At 46.0% G+C, this 15405-nt stretch overlaps 2 protein-coding genes across 4 annotated transcripts in view; one reads left to right on the top strand and one right to left on the bottom strand.

Moving 5' to 3' along the window:
* Positions 1 to 2431, top strand: part of TMEM234 (transmembrane protein 234) — a 7127-nt gene extending 4696 nt beyond the window's left edge. Inside the window, exon 5 of one of the 2 annotated variants that reach the window (XM_075908697.1) lies at positions 1257 to 2431. In XM_075908697.1, coding sequence (XP_075764812.1) covers positions 1257 to 1315 — 59 coding nt within the window. In that variant the 3' untranslated portion in view covers positions 1316 to 2431. Of the gene's footprint in view, positions 1 to 854 lie in introns of both variants that reach the window. The other variant, XM_075908695.1, reaches the window with a different exon arrangement.
* Positions 2043 to 15405, bottom strand: DCDC2B (doublecortin domain containing 2B). 2 transcript variants are annotated; one of them, XM_006117549.4, is made up of 11 exons: positions 15128 to 15405; positions 13548 to 13605; positions 12708 to 12784; positions 10287 to 10418; positions 9601 to 9747; positions 8661 to 8700; positions 7420 to 7488; positions 7029 to 7215; positions 5475 to 5578; positions 3994 to 4115; positions 2043 to 2751 (listed from the first exon to the last, which is right to left on the bottom strand). In XM_006117549.4, exons 1-10 carry the CDS (start codon positions 15403 to 15405, stop codon positions 4023 to 4025), a joined length of 1185 nt encoding a protein of 394 aa, XP_006117611.2. In that variant the 3' UTR covers positions 2043 to 2751; positions 3994 to 4022. The 2 variants fall into 2 exon arrangements, with proteins under 2 accessions (XP_006117611.2, XP_075764806.1); XM_075908691.1 differs by having other exon boundaries at positions 12708 to 12763.

Genomic DNA, 15405 nt, shown 5'->3' with positions numbered 1-15405 from the left:
TGCCATAAAATGGCTGCAAGCTGCAGTGTGTAACTCATTGGGATGAGGTCCAGTTCCTTAGGCCCGTGCTAATCACTAGCCTTGTATTTAAACACAGCTGCTATTAGCACAGCGTTAATAAGGTTTCCCTACTACATCAGATAAGGACAGTTTTCCTAAGAACTATGCTCTACTATACTCACACACTATGGCTGTATCTAGACTGGCAAGTTTTTCCGCAAAAGCAGCTGCTTTTGCGGAAAAACTTCCCAGCTGTCTACACTGGCCGCTTGAATTTCCGCAAGAACACTGACTTCCTACTGTCTGAAATCAGTGCTTCTTGTGGAAATACTATGCTGCTCCTATTTGGGCAAAAGTCCTTTTGCACAAAGCTTTTGCGCAAGAGGGCCAGTGTAGACAGCTCAGATTTGTTTTGCGCAAAAAAGCCCTGATCGCGAAAATGGCGATCGGGGCTTTTTTGCGCAAAAGCGCGTCTAGATTGGCATGGACGCTTTTCTGCAAAAAGTGCCAATCTAGACGCTCTTTTCCGCAAATGCTTTTAACGGAAAACTTTTCCGTTAAAAGCATTTGCGGAAAATCATGCCAGTCTAGACGTAGCCTATGCTGTTTGTAGAACAGTTTTATAATATAGTTAATAGACAAAAAAGTCTCTGCACAGATGTGAGGGAAAGGGTCTTAGAACCTGCCCTTAACAGTGCTACTGAAATTCAGCTGGAACAAGCATGTTTCTGATCCTCACTGTCTTGCTACTCAGACTGCACCATCACTAGAGCATTTGAACAGAGGACAAGGCCTAACACATTAGTGGTCAGTGCTCACAGTTCCCCTCATTTTTGCATGTCCTCTCTCCTTAGGAGCTGTGGTAGGAATGCTGCTTACTGCCCTGGGAGTTGCTCTGTGCATAGCTGGTTCTATGAATGAGCAAGAGTGAGCGACAGTGGAAGAATAAAGGATTGTGTGGAAGGGAATGCCCTTGTTCGGGGATGGGTACCCCCGTCTCTCTGGCTCCAGATCAGCATCCAGTGGCATGGTCTAAATCCAAGGCAATGTGGAAGGGTGAATTTTGATATCTAAGGAAGGAGGTTTCTGAAAACAGTAGTTGGAATCTTTGCCTTTCCAAAGCTGAGGTCTTGCTCTGTTGGGGCACTAGGCCTCGAATATTGGCATTTGAGCCCCCACTACTTATTTTAGATACAGAACCCCCTGCAAAGAAAACTACCCTGATCTTCCTCTGCCCTCCTTCTGTGTCTCCCAAGGTTTCACGCTGCCGGAGACCATGGTGCAATCTACTTGTATTGTACCTCCCAGTTCTTGACACATTGACATCCCCAACCACACAGCGAGGGATTTGGAATCAGTTTACTGTGTACAAAAAAAGTCAGCAACTGTGTTGCAGAGAAGAGTCCTCTCCTTGCTCAACAGTACATTTTAAAATCTGAACAAAAAATCTTCATATATTAATCAGGGGAATATCTGACACAGGACAGAAGAAAATAATTCACAAAGCTTATTTACAGAGGTAGCTACTGCACTAAGACTCCCACCTGTACTCTAATTGCTACATCACAGTATTTCAAGAACACACAGGCTGAATAAACTGAACTGTTCTTACTGGTCTCCTTCTGGGTTTTCCCAGAATGTCTTTTCTTCTGTGTGTGCCTCTTAGACTGTAAGCTCTTTAGAGCAGGGACCATCTGTGTCTTTTCTTGTACTTATTAGATCATAAATTACCAATTGCTCTGAGCTAGAGTCCCATCCAGGATTGACACTTTCTGCTTACTTGAGAACTCAGCTAGTTTCTCAGTTCCAGAGATGTTTGGAAGGCTGCCCCTTTCATGACCGAGTGGAATGAAAGTTTGCATGGAAAGGTTATAAAATACATCAACTTCAGAGATTTCTCACTGCCCATAGGGAGTACTACCCACTTACATATCCATCTGGGACTCTTCTCTTGGGCATGGTACTACAAAGAGGGCAATAGCAGGCTATTCCCAAAATCAGTTCATTTCTAACAAAACCAGAATTGTTTTGTTCTTTAAAAAAAAAAAAAAATTAGCTGCAACTATTTGGCAAATTTGGCAATAATTTAATGGCCCTTTTCCTCACCTCCCTGCAAATGGATTTGGAGGTAAATGTATTATTTGCTGAAAAAAATTGTGCTGCTCTCATGAAGAAGCACTGAGCAAAGAACAGCTGTGAAACATTTTTGAAAAGGGCATTTGTAACCTGGAGCATGTTTCCTGACAAACATTTTAGAAATGTTAGAATTATTCTGTACAGTAAAACATTAAATACATTAAATCCCTCCTATTCAGATACAAACCGTCTCCTTTGACTGTTGAAATGAAAAAATGTGCGTCTAAGTATTTTCTATCCTCCTCCCAAAGCAAGGAAGAAAAGCGTTTACATTAAATTTATATTCTTAACAATATATTATGTATCTGACTCATTGTTCACCTGAAACCTGTTTTCCAAAACTCAGATAATGAAGGCATTGTTGCTTCACACACATTTTAAAAAATATCCTTAGAGTTGATCAAAGTTTATGGTGTTACATGAATCTGAAATCCAATTGCTTTTGTTATCCACCACTGCACAGAGTAAAGCTAACTTGGTCTCCATTTCATCAGTCACTTCATAAACTCTTCTGTCTTCAAAATTGAAATGGCTTTTTCAGTTCTCTTCCTCCTCTGAGTCACTGGTGTAATTTCTCATTGTCTGGGCCTTCCGTGATCTGTCAGTGCTCCCAACCTTTTCCCAGTTAAAGACAAGACAGTACAAGTGACTTTTAATATAACTAACATGGTATTGTATAGTGATGTTGTAGAATGGTCTCAGCCAGGGTCTGAGATTAAGAATTTCTGAGTTCTGTTCCCCGCTATACCATAGCCTGGCTATATATTCCCTTGGACTTCTCTGTGCCTCGGTTTAAACACCTTTAAAATGGGACTTGTGATTCTTACCTATAGCACAGGAAGGTTGTGAGGCTCATATAATAAGTGTTTGTATAGCAGTTTGAGGTCTGTGGATGAAAGACCAGCATTTGCAGAAGGCAGCAGGTTATGATCTGCAGACAAAGAACTGTTGCCCCAGCCTCTGAAGTAAATATAAAATGCATGATTCCAAATTCACCCCAGAGGCCACAGTGTTCCATTAGGGAATTGACTTTAGGTCAGAAGTGCTCTTAAAGATCAAAGACTTAAAATTCAGACTTAAAGGGAACAGGGGCAGTCCCTTAACATATGCAATAAGAAGAAATGCATTATCTCTAAAAATTCTTGTGAAAAGTGGTTTGAGAAAAGTTACTGCCTCCAAATAGATCTCTTTAAAAAATAAAACTGGGATTTTTTTCATTGAAAAAAATAAAAATTTCATACTTTGCTGTTAAGTGATTGAAGTGATTTGTTAAATACGTTGAGTAGCTGATTCCATGTGTACCAGAAGCATCCAAACTTTACGTGCCTAAAAGCCCCACTGGCAACTTATCTGAGCCCAAAGGCTCTGCCTAATTTGGATGAAATAAAATACTTCTGCCTCCATATTTAATAGAGATGCACCCTGCAAAAACTTGGTACCAGCATGCACTGCTGCATCAGCATCTGAATAATTATAACAGGCCACATTGCAATATTATAGATTAGGGCAGCTGGAGGCTGTGACATTTAGCTGGGGAGGCCAAACCTCAGCCACCTTGGAGAATGCCGCAGTCCAGCTTTTAAACATCCAAAATGTAAGCCTCGATAGTTTATTGTTTTGTTTACAATGAATGTTTGTTTCCACAACAACAGTTACATGAGGCGACACTATCAGGCAGTAAGTGGCATAGCATTCCCCTGATGCTGTGTGCAGTTATTTTGCTTTTATTGTAGCAGCTGCTTTACAAGTCAGTTAGGGGCTGGCAAATTTGCATCAGTCTAAGCATTTGTACTGAGCACCCCCCTGGTTAAATTAATGCCACAGTTGCATCTTAAACCCTAATCTTAACTCACTTACTTTTGCTGTCTCTCTCTAACCCATACACTTCACAAATATACTGGACTGTTTAACAGCACCTCGCCAGGAGCAGTCATTTTGGTTTTTGGAATGACTTCCTCTTCCACAGTCTCTGCAGCTCTCTGGAGAAGGTAAGGAAAAAATATCAGGGAAAACTTCTCTTATTGCCAAGTATCCACTCTTGGGCTATGTCTAGACTGCAAGCCTCTTTCGAAAGAGGCTCTTTCGAAAGATACTTTCGAAAGAGCCTCTTTCGAAAGAGAGCGTCTAGACTGCACGTTGAACTTTCGAAAAAGCGGCTTGCTTTTTCGAAAGAAAGCATCCAGTGAGTCTGGATGCTCTCTTTCGAAGAAGCCCTATTTACATTCAAGAACGCCTTCTTTCGAAAGAGGAACTTTCGAAAGAAGGCGTTCTTCCTCGTAAATTGAGGTTTACCGCCATCAAAAGAAAAGCCGCGTTCTTTCGATTTAATTTCGAAAGAACGCGGCTGCAGTCTAGACGCAGGTGAGGTTTTTTCGAAAAAAGGCTACTTTTTTCGAAAAAACCCCTGAGTCTGGACACAGCCTTGGAGAACTGTCTGACTTACAGCCCTGTAGAAAAGCCATCTCTAGAGCCCTGTGCAGCTACAAAAAGGTATCCACATCAGATCCGAATCCACAAAAATCAAGTCTGTACATGGGTGTGTGTGGTGGGGGGGTAATGGGGGAATATAGGATCTGGAAGGCAGGGAAGCAGCCTCATAGGCTATGAGCTGCAGACAACTGCTTCCCTGCCTTTGAGATCCTATATTTAGTGCCCTGCTTGGAAACAAAATTTGTATCTGCATCCCATCTGCAAAAATGGATTTGCAGGGCTCTAGTCATCTGCTGTGTTCATACAAATGTCTCCAGGGGAACTTCTACAAACTTCTACTGCTGAAATGAATGCAGTTGTACTCGGTCATGAACCCTCACCCAGTGGTTATTTCCATTGTCACACCTTTTGAAGAGGGAAATTGTGGCTGCACCAATACAATGAAGAGAATTTTACTTAAAACAAGGGATGAAACTGAAGATGCTACTTGGGCAATTGCTCGATTCATCAAACAGGTGCTCAGAGTTCAGCATTTACCAAATGGCAACCACCAGCCCTCTTCCAATCAGCTCCTAGTTACAGCTCTCTCCCAGGGCTGTTTTAACCCTTTATACTCCAGTGCGGGGCAACTGCCCCATTACAGTACATAGCTTGTATTGCAGAGAGGAGCCTCTGATGGCTTCTATAAGGTTTTGTTTCTCAACGTTTATGTAAAGTTCTGAAGAGAGTTTCCCTGGAACACTTGTCTCCAGGGGTCTGGTTCTCCTGCTGCAAGATATGCGTAACTCCATGGGCCCCAGTGGGAACTACTACTCTCCCACAGTAGCAGCCTAAAGCTTTGGGACAGTTAGTAACTCAGAAAAGAAAGATCTTTTAAGTAATTTACCAAAGAGAGTTACACCTCATACCTGATCAACAGGCACCTCCATCTTTGTATATTCATCCTCCCCTACTTCCTGGGCACCTCGCATCTCCCTCCTCTGCTCTTTCACTTTATAGACACTTCCATCTTCTGTGAGGAGAAGAAAGCTCTTAAGAGGATATCAACGACACTAGCTGTGGCGTAGTGCAGCTCAAGCTATAGGAATGGCTAGGTCCGGTCTACTGTTTTTGGGGGTGCCTTGCACTCCATCTACCATATTGCTGGCAGAGGAAATAGCATTAATAAGCTGTTAACCACATTTAGCGCTTGAAACTTTTATATGGCAAATCAAGTGAACGCTGGGTCAGTTCATTAGCCAGGGGATAGAAATGGTGTCCTTGGCCTCTGTTTGTCAGAGGCTGGAGAGGGATGGCAGGAGACAAATCGCTTGATCATTGGCTTCGGTCAACCCTCTCTGGGGTACCTGGTGCTGGCCACTGTCGGTAGACAGGATACTGGGCTAGATGGACCTTTGGTCTGACCCAGTACAGCCGTTCTTATGTTCATTAAGGAGATGCCAGCAAGTAAAAAAAATATTATATATATAGTGTTCTTGCCACAGTTATTGACCAAGTTGTACCTCTGTCCCCTTTCTATGTGTCTCGGACTGCCCTCATCCCCACCTGTTAGGCCTTGTGCCTCTCCTGGTGTGGAATCATGCATTTCTCCTACTCTTAGACCAGGCTCTGGACATGGACCACGCTTACCCAACAGGCCCGACTGGGGTTGGTACCTGCGGTTCTTTCATTCAGGGGTCTGTGACTAGTGAATAGAATGATCATGCAGCCTTCTTAGCCCAAAGTATTGTGTAACAGGAACAAAGCACTTAGAGAAAAATGATTCGAAGACATTGGTCTCTCTTACCAACACTGCATTCCCTGACAGTAACCTAAGGCCTAGCTACTCTAACTTCCCCAAACAGCTTCCAAACAAGAGAGAGCGCGAAACTCCCCCCCCCCCCCCCCCCACACACACACACCTTTTTTAAATGCTATAATGCTTTTAATCTCTAATTCCCAGGCCTTTCCCCATCCTGGCACTGTCTCTTAAACTTCAGGGGACTTATTAAGGGGAAGCCTTATCCTGATCCATTGTTTCTCCTTCCTGCTTGTTTTCCTTGCAGCTCCCTATTAAACTAAACTAATATAGGAATGTAATATACAATAAAAGAACCAGGTCAACATTAAGGATTCTTAAGATACCGCAGAGCAGCTCCACATCCATCTCAGTTCCTTCCTTGGGTTACTGCTAGGTGTTCAGACACATACTTGCTTTTCACCTTTCATGCTCTATAATTATTGCACCAACAAATACAATGGGATGCAAGTCAAGGCAACTCCAGAGTTCAGTATTTCAGCTTCAGGTCTACAAGTCTCCACCCTGGTGTATTTGTTGAGGAGAGGAAGGAATGGAATTACAACAGCAGTCAGGAGACACACTAGGGACTGTTCCCCTTTAGCACCTTGGAGTTGCTTTGATGCTAAGGGAGCTGTCAGTCTAAGGCCACTAATGCCTAAACATCCAGAATGATGATTTTTACCTTGGTCAGGCCAGTGTTGCACGTTCCTGCTATTTTTCCTGTTTTGCCCTGCACGGACAGGCTTAGCATGGAAAACAGACGACTCTTTGCATGGATATTTCCTGGCTTGTCTGTGCGCTGCTGGAGATGGAACAGGGGTCTTGTCTTTCTCTGCAGTTCCTGTGGACTGTACCCTGCGATAGTCCAGCTGAAATTAACATTCACAATAAACTTCCTTAGTTTGTTTCTTAATCTAGAGCTTTGTGAGAACAAGAGACTGATTCTACAGAGACATTAGCCCTGCCAGCACACATCCAAATTGACTGGCAGGATCCCACGTGTTCAGTCATGAAAACAGGACTGCTATGCATCGCATTTATGGACTGCACCTAGTGCTTGCCGTATTCATTACCTGCTGAGGTGGCTCGATGAGGGCAGAGTCGCTAGCTGCAGCCTGGGAGTTGGCATAGTGTTTACCAAACTAAGGACAAGAACAGGAAACGTTACATTTACTGAAACAAGACAGACAGCCCTTGAAAAGCACTTGGCAGCCTGGACTTGTTGGGACAGCTCATTTTCAGTGGAGTGCCCAATGGACACCAGATCCTGCAGCTACGATCCCTGCAAGATTGACTCCCTACTCAAACAAGAACGTGTTCCCGTCCATTCCAGGACGGGTGCTCGGAACAGCTGGCTTTATTGATCGTGAAGTGGTAAAAAGCTCAGATCTGCAAGCCAGCTCTATGGGGCACCAGGTAGCAAAAGGGAGACCCCCAACTGTCACTGGCTACACAAATGTCTCCTGCTGTCACTCCTGGGCCCTGGCGCACCAGACGAAAGGGTGCCACATCCAGGGCCCTCAGAAAATGAGATCTGAGAAAGTCAAGGTCCCAAAATTAAACAAGAAGGGGGTGTTTCTGGCCTGCTGTGCAGCAGCTTCTATTGGATGGAGATAATACACCTTGGCAAAGCACTTTAAGATCTACTAATGAGACGTGCTCCCTATAAGCCACCTACTATAGGGCTGCATACTTCATTGCTTCTGTAGGTTGAGTTGCATCCTCCATTTTCCCCACGTGCCACCCTCCTCTATTTCAGGGACTCCATGTAGCTCTCTCTACTTCTCCCCCACATCCAACCCTTCCATTCTTCTCCCCACACACACACACCCTGGCAGAGTTTCTGTGTGCAACCTGTTCTTCATGCCAGGGCTCCCCCTTCTTGTTCTCTCATTTCATCTTCTCTGCCCTGTGCAGGTTTGCCAACATTTTAAATTCAGTGGGGACTGAGGCAGAGCTAAACTGAGAGGTGTTATTAAGCTGGAGTGTCCAAACAGAAAAATGCCACCGAGTTGAATGTAAAAGCCTCACAAAGCCCACCCAGTTTAGGGTATAAAGAGCAGGCAAGTGAGATGCCTTCACCGGGCAGCTGAGGAGAACACCAGTGCTTAAAACGGAGAGAAACGAAATGAAGATGGCTGTTTTCAATCCAGTCCTATTGCTCGTATCCGGGGCTATTGCATGAGATTTGGTGTCAGAGGCAGCTTTTCTGCTGCATCTACTTTCTGTCCGTAAATGACACACGTTGTCTAATCCAGTTTGAGGGCTGGTCCGTAGTGTAAATGGCGTTGCCCACACAGGTTAAACTACCTACCCCCTGATTGTGGATCCTGCGTCTGTTATTCGGATGGTTCCTGAAACACAGAAAATGGAATCTGAGCAGGTTGAGACCCCGTACGTTCAAACAACGGGGTATGTCCATGCGATGCACATGCCCAGATATTGACCCTGGCTATTTTTTTTTTACATTCATAAGCAGGTGCAGTGCAGGTGAAAGGTGCTGGATTGACAGTCCTGGAGATCTCTATTGTCAGCCCAGGCAGAGCACAGGTAGTATCCATGCGGGTTCCTCCCGCAGCGTGCTCCATGCTAACCTGAGCAGGGACCAGTCTCCATGACCTAGTCCATCCTGGACTGCCTTGCTGAGACCACGCACAGGAATGACAACTGGTGACACTTGTGAAGAACTGTTTGATGCTCAGCTAATCAAGACCCTGTACTCATTTCTCACAGGGCACTAAACAGCCAGCAGACGGTTTATATATTTAAAAAGCTCTTAGTCACCGCTGACCCAGGCTGGAATGAAAGCACCTCCTAGAGGTGGGAAGGTTCTATATCCCATTGCCAAACCCAAACCAGCAAAATCTGTTGCTATTCCCAATTGGCCCTTGCTACGTGATAACAGGAAACTCAGCCAATCTACTTGCTTTTTCTGGTGCTGGACATGGGGATTTCATAGCGTGGTTTATATACGTTAAGAACAGCCCATGACACTGAAATGCTTAATTAAAAAAATGTGTATCCCTTTGCCGGAGGGCCTGGGGGAAGGGCATGCATTTTTTTTGGCTCCCCATCTTTCTAAGTGGACACCTCAGAGTGCTCTTTGCCAGATTCCAGTCACACCCGGAGAGCATCACGGAAAGTCGGCTCCTTGTTGAAGTGATTTTGCGTAAATATAAAGATTATTTTTAAGCTTTGGGCAGTATGCTGGTCCTCTCTCTAAACTACAAATACCTGCCTGCCTGCCTGCCTACCGTAATGCCCGATGTAGAGAATTCTTCGGCACCAGCAGTTCAAAGTAGGGCAGATTTTTGTACTTCTCCAGCCCTACCGCCACATAGTATTCACCGTTCACCAGCTCCTCACCACTGGAGACTGGGATTCCATCCAGCCGGCAGAGTCTATGGGAGAAGATAGCAAGGGAGTTAGAAAAAGCCTGGGAGTGGGGCGGGTGAGGGTGGAGCAGCAAATGATCCCCCCTGTGAACTGTGATCAAGAAAGTGGGAGATGAACACAGAACACAGGCCAAAAAAGGGCTCTGCTGAAGTCAGTGGAGTTATTACACCATGGTGAATGTGACCCAGGGTGTTTCAATATAAGCTGTTTAATGCGCAAGCTACATTTGTTCGGTAGTAGTCCCTTCCCCCCATAGACATAATATAAGGAGGAGGAAGATTTGCTTATAGCCCGTCTCACCTGAGCATCATGAACATTAACTCTCCCCAAGCCTCCAAGAGGTAAATATAATCCCCGTTTTACAGAGGGTAAAACTTGAGTACGGGGGCCAAACAGCATGTCAGTGGCAGAAACAGAGTGAGAACCCAGGTGTGCTGACTCCTGGTCCTCTTGCACTAACCACTAAAGAGTACAAGGGGACACAACGTAGACCAGATGGACAGAAGATAAGGAAAAGCCAGTAGTGCCTCCTACGGGTACCCACTTTCGGACAGCTCCGCCGCGCAGGTTGGCTTTCTCCGTCAGCAGGCCCAGGATGGTGTCCCATTCCAGCAGGGTGCTCCTGGAGAGCAGCAGTCGAAAAGGGGGGCTCAGCAAATCCCCATTCCGGAAAACACTTTAATAGAAGGGCAAAAAACATGTGTGATGAGCCGCTGTTCCCAATCCCCGTATTGTACACAGCCCCCAGGAAGAAAGAGCCAACGCCTCTAGAACGTTCCACGCATCTCAGCCTGTGGCTCTCCAGCCGCCACACGATTAAACAGCTCAGAATTCTTGGGTGGGGAGTGGTAAAACTGATGGGTCCCAACCAGGACTGGGTCGAGGGGCTGTAAAGACGTACAAGGTAGTTCCTTCACCGAAGAGCTTGTAGCCTGAGACGACAACAAGAAGAAGAGGGAAGACAGGCTACAACGTAGGAGCAGAGCGAACAAGGCAATGCGAGAGGAAAGCGCAGCATGGACTTACCTCACCTTGACCCCTAGGAACAGGCAATTTAAGAAGGGTGGGGGAAAGGCAGGACATCAAAATGTGGACAATGTTTACACATGCACATGTTGACATTTAAAAAAAAAATGCATAACCACAGCCAACAGCCTCCCCTCCTGTCCATCATCAGCTGGGCATTTAATTTAATTGGAGACACCATGGAGGAAGTGGGCCTGGAGGCGGGTTTGGAAGTCTAGAGAGATCGTTAGATCAGCGTGGGGATAAGCAATAAAAAAAGGCAGGTGCCGTAGGCAGAGGAAGCAGAAGAGACACAAGAGCAGGTAAGTAGAGTGGCAGGGTTGCGAAGAGCCACAAATACGAGAAGAGGCTTCAACTTTAGTGACGTCCGTGGAGAGATCGAGAACAGCGGAGTGACGGGGTTGGAGCTACAGACTGATCTGAGCAGGAATGTTTTGAAGGGCCTGGAGATGGCCAATGATGTCAGATGGACAGTTCCTGTGATATCCAGGTAGCGTGTCATGAAATTCCTTCCAGTCAAGAGTAGGGATGTTAAATATCAGTTAATTGAATAGTCGAGTAACCTCATGAATTCTTATCGGTTAGTCAGTTATTCTATAGTCCCCAAGTGCGGGGCCAGCCGCCAGTGCACTCCAGCCCCACTCCCGAGGAGCCCCCGCCACTCCGCGCTGCTGCCTCTGTATCATGCTTAGCATGGGGTGCCAGGCGGGAGCTGGTCCATGAGAAGAGCCAGTCTAAAAATCAGCTCCCCTCACAGACTGGCTGGCTGTCGCCCTGTGCTGCTGCCTCGGATACAGAGGCAGCAGCAAAGGGTGGCAGCAGGCCCTGTCTGGGTGAGGTGTGGGGGAGAGGGAATGCGTGGAGTCTATAGCATTAACCTATAAGTCGGTTACCTGACTACACTATTACATCCCTAGTCAAGACAGATCATTCCTGAATCCCACACTGGATGCAGAAGAATCAGTCAGGTCTCAGTCTGTAATAATCCATATACACATCCAGGTTGCGTCTAGACTGGCATGATTTTCCGCAAATGCTTTTAACGAAAAAGTTTTCCGTTAAAAGCATTTGCGGAAAAGAGCGTCTAGATTGGCACGGACGCTCTTCCGCAAGAGCACTTTTTGCAGAAAAGTGTCTATGCCAATCTAGACGTGGTTTTGTGCAAGAAATCCCTGATCGCCATTTTCGCCATCGGGGCTTTTTTGCGCAAAACAATACCACGTTGTCTACACTGGCCCTCTTGCGCAAAAGCATTTGCGCAAGAGGGCTTTTGCCCGGGAGCAGCACAGTATTTCCGCAAGAACACTGACAATCTTACATGAGATCGTCAGTGTTCTTGCGGAAATTCAAGTGGCCAGTGTAGACATCTGGCAAGTTTTTCCGGAAAAGCATTTGCTTTTGCGGAAAAACTTGCCAGTCTAGATGCAGCCCCAATGTTTCATATATCAGACCAAACTGTGCTGTCGGTTTACACTGCTGTAAATCCAGAGTTAACCCCGTTGAAGCCAATGTGGTTATGTTGTGTTTACACTACATCAATATCTGGTCCAATCAGTTAACAGCCCAGGAAACTCTGGTACTGATGAGGCTTTCCATGTTTGTTCTGTTTCAGGAGATTGTGCTCATAGAAAACCAATTCACACACGAGGCTGCAAGATTCATTTAACCCTGGGCTAGAGGAGCAGGGGCTGGAATATGTCCAGCCAGAGGGCTTCTTTTCTTCTACAGAATGGCTCAGTCCTGACAGGGAGAAGCTTACTCTCACTGAAAGGAGGAGCCATAGACAGAAACAACTAGCTCTGGAAGGGATTGGGGCAGAAACACCCCCCTCCAAGGCCAGCTTTCCCCCCACCCCATTCCTGAGCTCAAGGACTCAGCCTCCAGCCTCCCAAGCCAGCTCCCCAAAGGAATCGTTATGGGAAAGTTGAAAGGCACTCACTGTATAATGCAGGGCAGCTGGACCTGCTTCTGCCATCGCGCTGCCACCGTGCGTTTCTGAGGGACAACAGGGCGGATCTAGAGACCAGATTCAGCACACAGCACATGTCACTCAAACACAGAACTTAGGTTGAACTTCCTAGCTTGCTGTATGGTCTTGTTGCTGTTAGGTGGGGCTTGTTGTCAGGCAAGAACTGGAGCACCTCCTCTCACACATCAACAATGCAGTTGGCAAGGCCAGGTGCATACCGAGGTTGCCAGGGTTAAGTGTGTGTACAGGTGTGAGTGCGAATGATGAAGGTGGAATGTTAACACAAGGCTTCAGGCCTGCTGCAGTCACAGGGGGTGTCACACTGACCCCCAAACCACTGTCAGTCCTTTGTTCTTAGGCACCCCCATTTATTCTGGTCCCCAGCCTCTACTTGCTTCCCCTGTTCGGTTTAGGACTGACAGTCTCCGTTCCATTAATGTTTAAATGGAGGTGGGGCAGGGAGCAAGAGGAGGAAAATCCCATAGCCCATTTCCACTGCAGCCAGAGGCTGCTTCTGACCAACTTGCTCACCTGCTGTGGAAATTGAGAAGAGTTTGGCAGGAGAGCACCCTCTGCAGTTTCATCAGTGCGGGAAGAATGTCACATACGCACGCCTCCTCTACCCTCCCAAGCCCTTACGTAGGGAGCGGTAGAGGAAGGGCAACACATACAACTGGCCTTGTAGAAAGTCATCCCTGACAAACTCTCCCTGTTCTCTGCTAGGAGCAGGTAGGTGCCCTAATCTCTGACCAAGCCCCACGCTCCGCTCGCTCTCTGAGCAAGGCAACCGCCTGTCTGCCACACACTCACCTGTGCACCATTTTTTTTCCTGCTCCCACCGAGCTGCTTCATTCCAGGGTTTAAGTAGCTGTGAAAACGGAGGCAAGAAAATAAACAGTACACAGCCCCTGGCAACCCCCCACACCCTAACATGGAGAGAACGCCACCTCCTCCTCCACCTTTTGTACATAAAGAAGGTCATATCTTATTCTAAGTCTCATCGGCATGAATAAAAGTGCAACTGTGAGCAGACCAGGCTACAGGAATGCTAGCTTGTTTTTAATGGACTGTAATCACAAGATGATATTATCTACTATCGACTACTTCGAGGTCAATACTTTAACTAGCCTGGCCACTTCTAAGCTGGGAAAAGGTATTTGCAGACAGTCATTAACAGTATTGCCTACATTTGTGCTGCAGCCATTCACATTGCATATAAAATCTCTGCTTCCCAAGTGCTTATCAACAGGAAATTATAATTTCTTCTGGACTTTTCTCTTCACGTGCCCTTCAGAATGCTAAACAAAGTGTAAGAATTAAACAGGTCTCAGCCAAACAGGCTGAGTTCCAGATACCACAAATGCCAACTTCATGTTTTGGTGAACATCATGTTTTATTTATTGAGTAAGACATTGACCAGGACTCCAAGCACCAGCTAGTATTGTTCGATAAATATAGCTTGACAGTTTCCTCCACAATATTATTGAGTCAAATTCATCCCACATGAAACTTCACTGACTCCAAAGGACTTATGCCAGGAATGAATCTGGCCCACTATATTCTAGGCTGCCTTAAAGAACAATTACACATTTGTTTGCTCCCTGCAAAACCTAAGAATGGGGAGGAGGCATCAGTGGCTGACATTTCTAGGGACACTTGTGATGGAAGCCGCAGCAGAGAGCCCCAACTAACTCCCCCAAGTTGCCTAAGACACAGAGCTGTGTATACCAACACAGTGCTGCATAGACTAACACCCTGCCAGCACGTACATTTTTCTTTTTACTTACTCTTGCAAAGTGAAAGATCACTTTGATTTACATTTCCAGGCTCATCCAGCTCATCTAGAAACATTCACAGCTGATTCCAAGGAGCAAAGCAGTTAAAAGAACAGACAGGTCTCTTCGTTCCCATTTCAGGCTAACACACACCTGATACACGCGCCTTTTAAAATCCCGAGTATTAAATGTATTTAAAGTGCCGTGAACTTCCCAACTATTAATTTTAAAGGGCAGATAATCTGATGGAAAGTGAAAACCAAGATAAAAAAAATTTAACACCAAAGTGGCTACCCTAAGATTTTCCTTCGGTAAAACTGATTCTTATGCACGGTGCATGAGGCATGCACGAGAGAAGCCATGAGCTGGCTCTGTCAATCAAAACAAGGCGAGAATCTCAGCTCAGTGCTGTCAGCCATACTTACGGCAAACCATGAATTTCTCACCCCCTCAGGATCCAATTTCTCACCACGCTCTGCCTCAAACTCATTATAGAACATAACACACATGGAAGCGCTATAGATCTCTTGTCCTTCCCCAATAGCCACACAAGGATGGGTACCTAAGGTCACCTATCAAGTCCCGAGACTGAATCTAACACTTTGATCTACTCACTCAAGCCGTTTGAATCGCTCAAAGCCAGCTGCCACATATGGGCATCCATTCTGCAACTCCCCCAGCTCGGTGATCCGGTGGCCCTGCCTGGGGGTGTAGATATTCCTCACAGCCACAGAAGCATGAATGGTGCTGGTCACCTCATTCAGAAATGCTTCGAAGGTCAGGAACTGGCGCTGGTTCACTACAAACTTTCTTCCATGGAAGAACGAATCACCATTGCGATACACCACCACATTCTTGGCTGGAGGGGCCAGGGCTATTGTGCTAGAGCTCAT

Source organism: Pelodiscus sinensis, chromosome 25 (genome assembly GCF_049634645.1).
Source record: "Pelodiscus sinensis isolate JC-2024 chromosome 25, ASM4963464v1, whole genome shotgun sequence".
NCBI lineage: Eukaryota > Metazoa > Chordata > Testudines > Trionychidae > Pelodiscus > Pelodiscus sinensis.
This window is presented reverse-complemented; position numbering and strand designations above follow the sequence as displayed.

What these genes read in the sequence shown, in the direction of transcription:
- DCDC2B (XM_006117549.4), bottom strand. Translation starts at nt 15,405, where the DNA reads ATGAGCTCTAGCACAATAGCCCTGGCCCCTCCAGCCAAGAATGTGGTG. An exon ending in GGAAAAAAAATGGTGCACAG is followed by an intron (nt 12,785 to 13,547) that starts GTGAGTGTGTGG and finishes TCTGGTCTCTAG; the next exon opens with ATCCGCCCTGTTGTCCCTCA. An exon ending in CAGCTGCCCTGCATTATACA is followed by an intron (nt 10,419 to 12,707) that starts GTGAGTGCCTTT and finishes CTTCTATTAAAG; the next exon opens with TGTTTTCCGGAATGGGGATT.